The sequence below is a fragment of the Halyomorpha halys genome, unplaced genomic scaffold (genome assembly GCF_000696795.3).
Source record: "Halyomorpha halys isolate HHAL.00 unplaced genomic scaffold, Hhal_1.1 Scaffold675.1, whole genome shotgun sequence".
In the NCBI taxonomy this organism is placed as follows: Eukaryota; Metazoa; Arthropoda; class Insecta; order Hemiptera; family Pentatomidae; genus Halyomorpha; species Halyomorpha halys.
This window is the reverse complement of record NW_027111983.1, coordinates 609,192-622,498: the sequence shown is the minus strand read 5'-3', so window position 1 is coordinate 622,498 and position 13,307 is coordinate 609,192. Positions and strand designations below refer to the sequence as shown.

The 13,307-nt window shown below is 29.7% G+C and overlaps 1 protein-coding gene across 5 annotated transcripts in view; it reads left to right on the top strand.

Annotated features, from left to right (window-relative positions):
- DAAM (disheveled-associated activator of morphogenesis-like protein) overlaps positions 1-13,307 on the top strand; it is a 297,495-nt gene that overhangs the window by 273,701 nt on the left and 10,487 nt on the right. For all 5 annotated transcript variants that reach the window (XM_067049899.1, XM_067049901.1, XM_067049900.1 and 2 more), the window contains exons 4-19: positions 218-289; positions 2,475-2,708; positions 3,413-3,610; positions 3,693-3,907; positions 3,994-4,060; positions 4,131-4,248; positions 4,331-4,463; positions 4,548-4,674; positions 5,007-5,204; positions 5,333-5,659; positions 6,429-6,565; positions 7,154-7,315; positions 7,396-7,699; positions 9,683-9,744; positions 10,655-10,847; positions 11,009-11,179. In XM_067049899.1, coding sequence (XP_066906000.1) covers positions 218-289; positions 2,475-2,708; positions 3,413-3,610; positions 3,693-3,907; positions 3,994-4,060; positions 4,131-4,248; positions 4,331-4,463; positions 4,548-4,674; positions 5,007-5,204; positions 5,333-5,659; positions 6,429-6,565; positions 7,154-7,315; positions 7,396-7,699; positions 9,683-9,744; positions 10,655-10,847; positions 11,009-11,179 — 2,718 coding nt within the window. The remainder of the gene's footprint in view (positions 1-217; positions 290-2,474; positions 2,709-3,412; positions 3,611-3,692; positions 3,908-3,993; positions 4,061-4,130; positions 4,249-4,330; positions 4,464-4,547; positions 4,675-5,006; positions 5,205-5,332; positions 5,660-6,428; positions 6,566-7,153; positions 7,316-7,395; positions 7,700-9,682; positions 9,745-10,654; positions 10,848-11,008; positions 11,180-13,307) is intronic.

Genomic DNA, 13,307 nt, shown 5'->3' with positions numbered 1-13,307 from the left:
TAGTTTTGACTGCCGTCAAAATAGCCCTGAAGAAGCCCTGCAACGTGGGGCGAAACGTTGGCTCATTAAATTAGTATATCTCTACTATTTGAGTTATTCTTGACCGCACCCGGACCATATTCCTTTCATCTTCACACACGGTCAATCAATAATCTTCCAGTATTAGCGTTTTATTTTGTTTGGTTTATGTTAATATGGTTGTAATATCTGTTTACAGGATTTGACAGGGACTAGTGATTTATCTCAGCTTCCTGAGAACTACATCGAAAGTATGAAGAGTCTCCCAATGGTAAGCATGTTTATTTAAATTTATAATTTTATAATATTTTGGAATGGAAACTGCAAATATGTAAGTAACTACAATGCAGACTTTTGAGAAAATCACATGTATGGACTTCTTTAATTATCGAATGGAATTTATTTTTGGAAATGATACACATGTGGATCGCCAATAATATTTACCCAGTTGTAGCATGTTATGGATTTAACCTAACAAAAAATTTATATATGAAACTATTATTTCAAAATTTGTAATTACTTAGTTATAGTACTGCCCCCATGGTATGATTTATAGTAGTCTGGGAACTGGTGTGAAAAAATCTACTTATTCTAATCAAACTGAAACGTTTTAGAGAACTTGATATTACTGGGGGTGTATGAATATCTTCAGAATAATACCTTGTTAATTCAATTTGTACATAAACATAATAAAATATACATATGATAACCTCTTTACAACTGATATTTAGTTTTACATTCACTATCTTAATCATATATCTTGTATGTGGAAATCCAATTCTTGTGTCACAATATTATGTTAAACATATAAAAATACTTAACATTCATATCGGCTGACTCAAGATGGAACATCAACATTTATAAAATTGAATACCTTAAAGACTTAATAGTACTTTGAAAAATACATTAAAAAAAATCTACTTATTATTATCCAGGTTAAACTTCTTAAAAAGCTTTATATTTCCATGTCCTACAGAAATTTGCTCTGTATAACATGTGCCTTAGTAATTAGCAGTAATTCACTATGATGTTGTCTCAGAGCATCAGACAGTTGTTTTACACCATTTGGTTTATTGATATCTATTATTGCTAAGGCACAAGTTACGGGTAGTAAGTAACTTGTGTCTTGGTAATCAACAATAATTTCCTATGATATCATCTTCATAGGATTGCATCTTTTCAATGATAAATATTTAAATGATAAAATAAAAGCTTCACAATACTAATCTCTATTTTTTATGTTAAATTTTGAATTCAAATTATCCTAACAGAAAACAAAAATATGTACTACAAGGATAACCATGTTGTTGTAAATTCCTGATTACTTTAATGACAAAGCATTATGTTTTCTTCTTTCTAGATTTTATTTTTATAGTGCAATAAAGTAACTTTAATTTCCAAGTAAGCAATGGACATCAGAGGAGTCCGCAGCAAGCCGAGGCCTAATTATCAATCTAGAAAAACAAAGTACCCATGAAAATCATGTCTTGATAGGACGATAAAACTGTAGGATACTTTATATACTTAGAGTCTCTGCTTGATAAGGAGAGCAATGAGAGAGGAAGAAATACAGAGATGAATCCTTTCAGCAAACTGCACCTACTTTTCTCTTCAAAAAAATTTAAGTGATGCATTTTCCAAAGCCTCCAAAGAAAGAATTTGTATAGTAATTATTAACCAGTACTTTCATATGGCTTAGTATCTTTGACTAAAACTAAAGTTCAATAGCAGGTCCTCCTTAGCTTTGGAAGGAAAGTACATTTGTATTTGTGGAAAAGGCATCTGAAGGACTAATGCTTAACCAAGTGCAGATGATAAGAAAATGGATGTATCTGAATTTTTTAGATCATCAAAACTTTGCTGGGCTAATCATGTTACAAGCACAAATCAAAACAAACTAATTTATCCCTCTCTCCCTCTTCCCTAATGTCAGAAATGACCAGGTAGGTTTAAAATACACAGTACCAGGCATGTTGGACATCTGAGGCTCTGTTAGAAAGTTTGTGTGGCTGCTGATGATTGAAAAACAAATGCACCGGCTGAGTAGAGATAATTAGTAATCTTTGCGAAACCATGTTTTGTCAGATTAAGTATGTTGCAATGCCATACAATAATATAATAAGCTACTTTTTTGTAAGACTGCAAAACATTTTATTTATCGTAGAACTCAATTTTTAAAAGAAATTTATGTTATTAAAACATCTTTCAAAGGATTATTTGTTTTATCTTATTATAAGGGTATAGTGTAGACAAATAAACAAATAATTTATAAGCTCTATTGAACACTTGTTTATTTGTTGTTCACAATTATTGCTTTACAGAAAAAATATAGTGTTTTTACCAGAGGATAAGAATGGTATTGAATAGAATTACAACTTTTCCTTTAACTTCTTCATGGTATTTGTTATATAGTATGTAATTTGCTTTTCTATTTATTTTTATTATTTTCTTTTTAGGTTTGTTCATCAGGTGAAGGTTTAGAAGAGGCTGAGATCAGTTCCAGGACGAGGACATTAGACGCTGTGAAAACTGCCCTTAGGACTGAACCCCATTCCTTCGTCCAAGGATTTCTAGAAGGAGATGGTCTATCGGCCCTTCTGACTCTCTTACAAGCGATGGACTACTATACTGCCCAGAGTTCTATTCATACATCTTTAATAGGGTGTATCAAAGCCCTTATGAACAATTCTGTAAGTATAAAGAAATCTATGTAAATGTGCAAAAATTATTTTTTTGTTCTTAAAAAAACTTATAAATTAAAACTTAAAATTTTATATAGATTTTTTTTGTGCTCATTAATGAACTAAAATGAATAAGATATTGTAGTTATTTCTTTACCTAATAATTATTTTTTAACTTAATTATTTATTCCTCTAAGCTTATTTTATATTTTTTTACATAATTTTAGAAAAATAAAACCTTCATTTAAAATAACCTTTATGTAATGGTTCAGCTGAAGAAGGAATATTTTTTTATATATCCATTGTAAATTAATTGATTCCAAATTGAACTCGATTTATTAATTTTCATATTATTCAATTCAATTTCAAATGGTACTTGTAGTCCTGATATTACATTAATTAAGGATTTTATTGATTCTATTTATATTTATTTTTTATAATATATTTTTTCTTAGAAAAATATTTATGACAAACAAATCCCATACCTATTTCCATTTATTTAGAAATTCCCTCTTCTAAAAACATTGATAAAGAATCTAAAACTTTCTCTCTTTTTTTATTTTGTTTACTATAACTATTACTCAAAATTGATAATACAATATTGCAATACACAATCGTATCAAAAAATGTATGTCAGAAAACATTTATTTTGTTCAAATAAATTAATTAAATTTAGAATCTAGATTGTTTTTCATTATATATTTTAATTTCAGACCGGAAGAGCCCATGTCCTGGCTCATGCTAATGCGATTAATATAATAGCTCAAAGTCTCGGGTCAGAAAACATCAAAACTAAGACAGCTGCTCTCGAAATTTTGGGTGCAGTATGTTTGGTGCCAGGAGGACACAAAAAAGTATTAGATGCAATGACGCATTACCAGGCCTATTCATGTGAGAGATCACGTTTTCAGGTATTATATTTTTAATTTATTAAAATACTATTATAATTTTATATTTTAATTATTTTTGAACATTTTAAAAAAATTTTTTTAGGGTATTGTAAATGACTTAGACAAATCAACAGGAGTTTACAAAGATGATGTTGCTCTTAAAACAGCACTTATGTCATTCGTTAATGCTGTGTTATCGTATGGTCCTGGACAAGAATCCCTCGAGTTCAGGCTTCACTTGAGATATGAATTTCTAATGCTTGGAATTCAGCATGTTATCAATAAACTTAGGAAACATGAAAACCAAACTCTTGACAGGTATTATTTTGTTTGCTTGTTATCAATTATTCATTTTTTTCTGCTTAATATTGAAATGCTAACTTTTTAAATAACAATTTTTTTAGGCATTTAGACTTCTTTGAGATGATAAGGAATGAAGATGAGAAAGAACTGGCAAGAAAGTTTGAAATGGTAAACATTATTTTTTGATCTATTATTATTACCCAATAATTTTAAGATTATTAATTATTACTGATTTCAGGAGCAAGTTGATATTTCAAGTGCATCATCTATGTTTGATGTGTTACGAAGGAAGTTGAGCCATACAAATGCATATCCACATTTAATATCACTTCTACAACACCTACTTCTTTTACCTCGTAAGATTCATTTTTCATTTCCTTCCTTAAAATCTTGTTTTTTTATTTATTGATGAAAATACCTCTGATTAATATTTTGCAGTTGACTATGGTGCTCTGCCTCAGCACTGGTTGCTATTTGATAGATTGGTACAACAGATCGTAACTCAAAGTGAATCCGGAAGCAATCACGATATCACAGCTATTGATATAAATGTTAAGGAAATTGTGCACTTGTAAGTTTATTATTCACATATTTTTTTTGTTCCATTTTCCACTTGATCATTAAAAGTTTATTTTAAAATGTGCAAAATTAATAGATTGGCCAAAGAAGAAGAGCTAGTTGCTGCTAGGAATAAGGCCGATGAATTGGAAAAAGAAAACACTGAAATGGCTACGAAGCTGGCTAAAAAAGAACAAGAACTAGATTTGAGGACTCAGGAAAAGGTAAACATTTCATATATCTTAATAACCTTTTTGAAAATTGATATAAAATATTTTTGAGTATATAAATAATTGGCTGTATTTTGTCAAGATATGAAGATGGTCAGGTGTGTAGTCAAAAGGAAACAAATAGTTGTTAACTATTTGTTGATTCTTTTTGACCCCAACCCCGACCATCTCATTCATATTTTTTAAAATTATTTTATTGTTTTATTTTTTCACTTGTTTATCCTAATTAAAATTATATATTTCCCTGATTTTGTTCTGTATTGTCATGGAACAAAGTATTGCTTGTTTATATTTTTGACTATATATTTTGTCTTCTAATTTTGTAGGAAGATCTGGAAGCATCAGTCCAACGAGTAAAGGAAAGGCTAGAAAAAGAGACAGCAGGACATCTCGAAGCTAGGCAAAAGCTTGGTGCTATCGAGGACAAGCTACTTGAAGTAGAAGATAAACTGCAAATAGAAATGCGTGAGAGAAGGAAATTGGAAGCGTTGCTTAGTGAAGGCTGTATACCTGATGATGCAAAAGTGAGAATAATTAATTTTCTTTTAAACTAAATCATCTGTATGTTTGTTCCTTTGCAGTTATTATAAATTAGTTCACTAATTTTATTTTTAATGAATGTTGTCTAATAATCAGTTTATTGTTTTTACAGGCTGAGGGACTGAACATGGTAAATGGCCATGAGCCTCGACTAAGCGCACCACCTCCAGCTCCTGCTCCACCACCTCCTCCTCCAGGTCCAGCACCACCCCCACCACCACCTAGCTCAGTCCCGCTCGCACCCCCTGCCCCCCAGCGCCCGGTGAAGACCGTTCCTCAACCTTCGAATCCCCTAAAGTCATTCAACTGGAGCAAGCTGCCAGATACCAAATTGACAGGAACTGTATGGTCCGAATTAGATGATACCAAATTATACAGTACTATTGGCTTAGATGCTATTGATAGGCTGTTTTGTGCATATCAGAAGAATGGTGTTGCTGTAAGTATTATCTTTTAAAATTCCTTATTAATCCATTTTTTTGTTTTAAATCTCTGTAATAATCTTTACATTTTAGGGAAATTTCAAAACTCATATTACTGTATTTATAAATTTTATTCAATTAAATGTAGTGCTAGAATATTTTTTATTGCTTGTAGTTATATTTATAAAATTGAGCTTTAAGGAATCAAAATTTCTTGTAAAAATTATTATACATAATTGATGCTCCATTTAAATAGGAGATAACAAGAATTAGAAATTATTCAATAATAAAATTAATTTTCTCAATTTTAAAATTTAAATTACAACAAAAGAGAAAACTTTGCCTCAGTGTCTCCGGGCATTTTCAATATGAATTTCTGCTGAATTACGTTATTTGATATAGATGTCTCATATCATGATCTAATGCAGTAAATCATCTTTGGTATGAACTTGCCATGTGTGGGAAAATTTTTTTTACTTTTCTCATACAACATTTAAAAAGTTTTTGTTTTGAGAAAAAGTAACTTTGAAAATACTTATTTGTGCTGTAGGAATGGGTACTTAAGTAAAAAATATTGTCATTTTTATAACTCTTTAATTTTTTTTCTGGTCTTACTCTCTCAAGAATATGAAGGGTGAATGAGAATGGGTGCCTATACCTTAGGCCTATCATGTGATGCTGTGGGCTGATTTCTTTATTTATAGTTTTTTTTTATTGATTTATTTGTACTATTTTTATTACTATTACTATGAATTATCTATATTTTTTTTCTTTTCTTCTTTTCAGAATGATGGCTCAATAGAAGATTTAAGACAACTGGGCAAGAATAAAACCAAAATTCTTTCAGTTATCGATGGTAGACGAGCTCAAAACTGTACTATTCTACTTTCAAAATTAAAACTGTCAGATGAAGAAATTACAAAGTATGTATTTTGTTAAAGCCGGTATTTTTCTGATTTTTAATTTAAATTTTGTTTCCTACTACATAATAAATAGTAATTTAAATACAACTTATTAATTTTGTAATTAAAAATGTTTATTTTTATTAAGACAGTAGCTAGGTTTTGTCAACAGTTCATAATTTGTTTAAAAAAAAACTTTTAAAATTAAAAAATAACTTGCTGGTTTGTTTATAGATGGTACGAACAATTTTATAATAATATTAATCACAAATGAGATCAGAAAAAGAATTAAAACTGATTTAGTAGAATTGAGTTTGGAGGGGCATCACTAGAAGGATGTATGTAGAAAGCGATTAGTGGTATCGGCATCGAACCTTCGGGTTCGTTTGGCCTTCATTATTAAGATCAGAAAAATAATTTGCCTGGCTATCAGTGTTAAAACTAATTATTGATTTCTGACCATTAATATAATTTTTTTTAAAATTTCTTTCTGCTTTTGTAAATAATTTTCCAGTATTTGCTACTTTATTTTGTTTCATTGAGTTTGAAAATATTTTTTTTATAAAAATACTTTTTAAATTAATAGTGCTCAATTATCTCCTTTTTCAGAGTGATCATGAGTATGGATTCAAGGGATGAAGTTCCTCCAGACATGGTCGAACAACTTTTAAAATTTACCCCCAGCTCCGAGGAAGCAGCTCTTTTGGAAGAACATTCGGATGAGATTGATTCCCTTGCCCGGGCAGACCGATTCCTTTATGAAATATCGAAGTACTATTTAATTCTAATTTAAAAAAAAAAAATTATGGAAATTTATAATTTTTTATTTCATAACTAACACTTCGTTATAGGATTCCTCATTATGAGCAGCGATTGAGATGTTTGCACTTTAAGAAAAGGTTTGCCGTTTGGACAGGTGAAGTTGAACCAAGAATAAAAGCTGTGATGGAAGCATCTCGAGAAACTTCTAGATCGAGACGGCTAAGGAAAGTTCTAGAACTAGTCCTAGCTCTCGGAAACTACATGAATCGGGGAGCAAGAGGGAATGCTTCAGGTTTCAGGCTTGCTTCTCTGAATAGGCTAGCTGATACAAAGTCTTCTCAAGCTAAAGGCACAACATTATTGCACTACCTTGTTGAAGTTTTACAGAATAAGGTAAGTATACAATTTTAGTTCTTCATTACAGAAATATTGTATGATTTGTTTTCTAAGGTTTTTTTTTTTAATATTTACAAGATTGAAATCTCAGTAAACACTTGAAGCACCAAGCCTTCAGGTAGTGTGGGACTCCAACCCACTGAAACAACTGAGCTAACCTGACAAGTTGCTCTTCTTTCATATAAAAATATTGGTTGTGGGGTAGAGCCCATTGGCTAGTTCCACGTGAAATTTACCATATAATCTGTAATTTACTTAGCTACTAGGTCAAAAGGCTTCTCTCTTCTAAGCCATCTTCTTTGATGAGGAGCTTCCTCAACCAAGCACCACATTTCAGGTTTAGCAAGAGTTTGTATTCTCCCGTCTTGATTATCTGCATATTTTTTTACTTCTTCACTAACAAGGTTGACTTTAAAGCCTCAATGCAGATTGTCATTTCTAATGTAGCACAGACCGTCAACTATACTTCTTAGTACTTTATTTTGAATTATTTGTACATTACTTTTCCTAGTCACAACTGAAGAGATGAATTCCATGTATCCAGATGGGTTTTAGAATTTGTTTGTATAACAAAAGTTTTTTCTCAACTGATAGTTGTGAATTTTTACCCAGGACATTTTTCTTAATTTTATGTTGAGTTCCACATTATTTCTTTTCAAATATTCTCTCCAATTGTTCCTTGTACCCAGTGTCATTTTTAAATACCTAATTGTATTTGTGTAAGAAACTTCTTGTTTGTTACTCTTCAGCGTTTTGTCCAGTCATATATCTCCGTGATTGAGCTTTGAATTTCTTTTGTTGTTTCCTTGACTTCATCACCTACAACCAAGATATTATCATCGGCAAATGTTGCCACAGTTGTTTCAATTCTACTCAGTAAACCCCTAGTGAATGACAAGTATAGAATGGGACCTAACACTCTAAAGTGTTGATCCCCAGAACTTCTTATTTCCTTTAAACCAGAATTTTCATTCTCCTGTCTTTAGGATTTTAATACAGTTTTTACAGACTCGATGTTTGTTTTATTAATTTGTTGTGATGAGATAGTGCAATCCTAAGCTGTGTCTCAGTTTGTAAAAGCAAGAAACTAAGATCATGTAGGGGTTACTTGAACATGAAACTTGCCTAGTGCAAGCCTTCCTAAATAGTATAACATGTTAGTAGTACAAGAATTTCTGAAGTGTTAATGAATGGTGTGAAAGGAACGATGAATAATAAATGTTAAATATGAAAGAAGGCAGGATTGAGTAGCCTAGTTGAAAGGCTGAGCGACAAATACAAGATATTCTTGAAGTCATAGACTTGACAGCCATTTAAAAAAGCTCTGTAGGGACTTAAATTTCCATGAAAGGATACGGACTGAGGTTAAGTATACAAGCCTTTCTACCTCAACGGAGGAATTGAGGATAGATTTTTTTTGTTTGAATTAAGGATTTAAGTTCAATTAAGGTTACAATCATGTCCTCTCTTCTTGCCACTATTGCTTTTATACCTCTGTGACATTATTTCCCATTATGATTCCTTTGAGATATTTAAAAATGTTATCGCTATTGAAACTTTTTTCTTGAATATGTAATATTTTTTTTAAATATTATTAAAATAAATAAAATTTGTTCATGAAATAATTGTATTTTTGTGATTTTGAAGTATTGATTCCATTTGTAAGTTAGTTATTAATAGAATCAGTGCTACCAAATAGATAAAATAGTGGAAGATCGTTGATTTACTGTGTAATTAGTGAACGGAAGATGGGCTGGGTGCGGTCAAAAAGCATTTAAACAGTAATAAAAAAGCAATAAAAACTATTATTAAGTACAAAACTTATAGTTATAACCATCCATTAGTTACCATCTTCCTTTTATATAGAAAAAATAATACTAAGTAAAACATTTTTTTGATAAATTTCTCAAAACTTATTTTGTATTTAATACAAATTTGTATATTAATTTACCTATATTTAACTAGAAAATTTGATTTCAGTTCAAGGATGCCCTCAAACTGGAAGAAGACATGCCTCATGTAAGGGAAGCAGCTAAAGTGAGGTAAATTCGACTTTTCATTATAAACTAAATTTAAGAATAAGCTTTTCAGTATTTAATATATTTCCTGTTGTTCTGGAGCCAAAATTCTGCCACAGCCTGCCATTTTATTTCTACAGAACATTATTTGTTATTGGTTTTCAGCTTCATATATTAAAGGGCTTAAAAGATATAATACTTCAAAATCTTCCTTTTCTTCATTTAGGTTCTTAAGAATCATATAATTAATTTTATCTTTATGAAATTTTTAGCATAGGACAGTCCACATTTAAACACTGTTAAACTTACTGAAACCAAAGATATTTCGATACTTCCGATATTCTGTGGTATCTGTACTTTCTGTCTGATGCTTACGATATTTGTATCAATACAGTTCATTCAATATATTGATAGTATTGAGACTGTCTTCCAATAATTACAGGAGTATCATAATGAGGTGTATCTTCCCCTCTACACGCCACAACCCCTGATGAAGACCTGAAGACCTGGATTTTTCTCAAATTCATCTTTTTTGGAGGGCTACCATCTATAATAATTTGATTGATTTACTTAAAATTACCATATGTGGTAGTCATCCCAACAAAATAAATTTTTTAAAAATGCCCTTTTATGCACTTATCCCAATTATACAGTTACTCCGACTCACCTTTCATAATAAAATTTCGCAATCTTTGACTAATTTCTTTGAAAACCTTAAAAGCATATGAATATCCTCCAAAAATCAAGTACCTAGTCTGTGAGGACAGGGACAGGTGGATTGGGCTGGTAAATGCAATGCTAGCCTTTGTTGCAATGGACGAACAGAGTACAAGTTTACTGATTTTTCATATTATGGTTAATGTTTTTATAATGATGAAATTTCGGATAAAATGAAAAATTTTTTTGTTTTAATTTTTAATTTATTGTGTTCCAGCCTGGGAGAATTGGAAAAGGATATGGCTCAGCTGAAAGCTAATCTAAGAGAAGCCGAAAGGGAGCTGGAATTCCAAAGAACACAACCAGTTATTGCTGGCGACAGATTTCTACCAGTTATGAAAGAATTTGTTGCGGTGGCTACTTGTAGGCTCACAGAACTCGAAGATATGTTTCATGATATGAAAACAAGGGTATATTTATTTTTTTACTATTTTTATTTACATTTTGAGTTATATGAAATGTAAGGTACTTGATTAGATTGAAAATTGTTATTCTATTCATATAATATGATTGTACTTGAGAAATTAATTTAAGTTGTTATTTTCTATCTTATATTAAAAAAATATTTCAGTTCGATCGAGCTGTACGTTTGTTTGGTGAGGACAATAGTTCTGTACAACCTGATGAATTCTTTGGTGTTTTTGATACATTCTTAATTGCTTTTGGAGAAGCCAAAGCTGACAACGAAAACAATAGGAAAAGAAGAGAAGAAGAAGAAAAAAGAGCACGGCAAGAAGCCGAGGTAAATTTTTTTTAATTTCATATTTTTCTTTCATTTTAATTTTTAGTTATTATTGTTTATGAAGTTAAATTTTTAAGTTAACCTTTCCTAACTTGATTTGTGTGGAGCATTTTGTACTGTTTATGATATTTTATTTAATATAAGTTTTATGAACTTTATTACCATTTTTCTTTGAATCTCATTCTGATTCGTTTTATCTCTATAATAAAATTAGGCTGTGAATTTTTTTAATATTTCACTGATTTATTGATCACTTTATCTCAAAAACGACGATGGTTATAAAGCTGAAATTATTTACAATGGTTACCCTTATACTATAGGTGTGCAATAAGGTTGGGTTTTAAAACATTCGGACACGGTTTAATTAAGTGGTATAAAAAAATTATTTTTAATACATAAAAAAAAGAAATTGATTTTTGAATAACTGAGATACTATATATTTTCATGAAGATAATATCCATTCATTTAAAAGATAATGAAATTATTTACAATTGAAAACTAAAATAATTTAAATCAGAACAATATTAGGAATGATTTGTACTTTAGATGTATTTTGTACACAGTAATCTGAGAAAGTTGAAAGCTTTTGAAGTCCCCAATTTGTCCAGTAGAAAGAAAGTAACAAAGAAAATTAAACATAATTTGTTCATGACTCAATTGAGTTTGTTTTTTTAGTAGCAATATAATAATTCAGAATTACAATTCAACAATCTAGGTTTAGAATATGAAAGGGATTTGTTTGTTATATGTCAAATAAAGTTATCAAAAGCCTTGAAGAGCATTATAATTATTAAATGTGACAATTTCCACCTTTCTTCAGTGTTGACAAACGAAAAATGTTTCTTCAGATAATGGTCAAAATCAAAACAAAAATTTAGTAATAAAATGGAAACATTATAATTGTCAAATAATCTGATTATTGTATATTTAGAAAACAGTTTATATAAATTGGTCTGGTTTCCTAAGTTGATTAGGACTTCTATTTCCGAGAGTTTGGTCTGTCTTTCTTATTTAATACATCATCTTAAGATTTACTTATACATTGGGTTCATTTCTGTTGGAATAACTATGAATAAGTAATTGAAGATATTTATTGGCTACTATTAACGTCTTAGTCCAACTAAAGCTATAAAATTGATCAGAAATTGTAATATTTCCTTATTGATTATTTGCATTTTATAATCATCATCAACTTAAGTTTGTTTTGCTTATTTGAGAAATGAATAAAACCTCAGTGGGGTCCATCTAGCAGATATGATTAGGTTAAAACTGTGTGAATTTGATCTGTTATTTTATTATAAACAGTGCTTAAACATTTCCAGGAAACTAGTGGTATATTGTGGAGCAAAAAAGTGGAGTAACCTGGTGTTATAAACATATATATATATTTTTTTGCAGCAATAATAAATTTCTAAATGTAGTATATATTAGACTGAATAAAAGGAGTAATTGTAATCCAAAGTTTACTCAAAATTTTGATTTAAATATTTTTTGTACAAAAATAAATTTTGGTTGGTTAATCAATCATCTAGTTTTTGTGCCATTGGAGGAATAGAACCTTCAGAAAATGAAAGTTATAGTATTATATTTTTATAATAAAATAATTGTATGTAATAAATAAAATAAGTTTAAGTTATGGTAGAAGTGTATAAAATAATAATGGACATATGTAACTATGAAAATAAATTGTGAAAGAGTAGTGCTGAGGAGTGCTTCCTCTTAAATTAATGTATATAAAGCTGCTGTTAGAAAAGGTACCATGCTTTCTATAATTTTATTGATCAGTTTTAATAACTTAACTTCATTTTAAGGTCACTCTAGCCTTCATGAAATTTAGGGAAAAGTCATAATTAAATTTATTTATTTGTTACCTTCCTTATAATTTTAGTTTATGAATTTTTTTTAAAGATACTTATCTTTGTATTCTTTAATGAGTATAACTTGAATCCGAATTAGTAATTTGTAATTTTATTGAAACTACTAGAAGTTTATTGGTTGAATTAAAATTTATATTTAATTTTATATTTTTGGTTATAATATACACTAAGTGGTTCAGTCAGGACTCGCAGTATTTCATGTTTTAGTTACTTATTTAATTTAATTTGATTTTAAACTTGTAAAACATTTT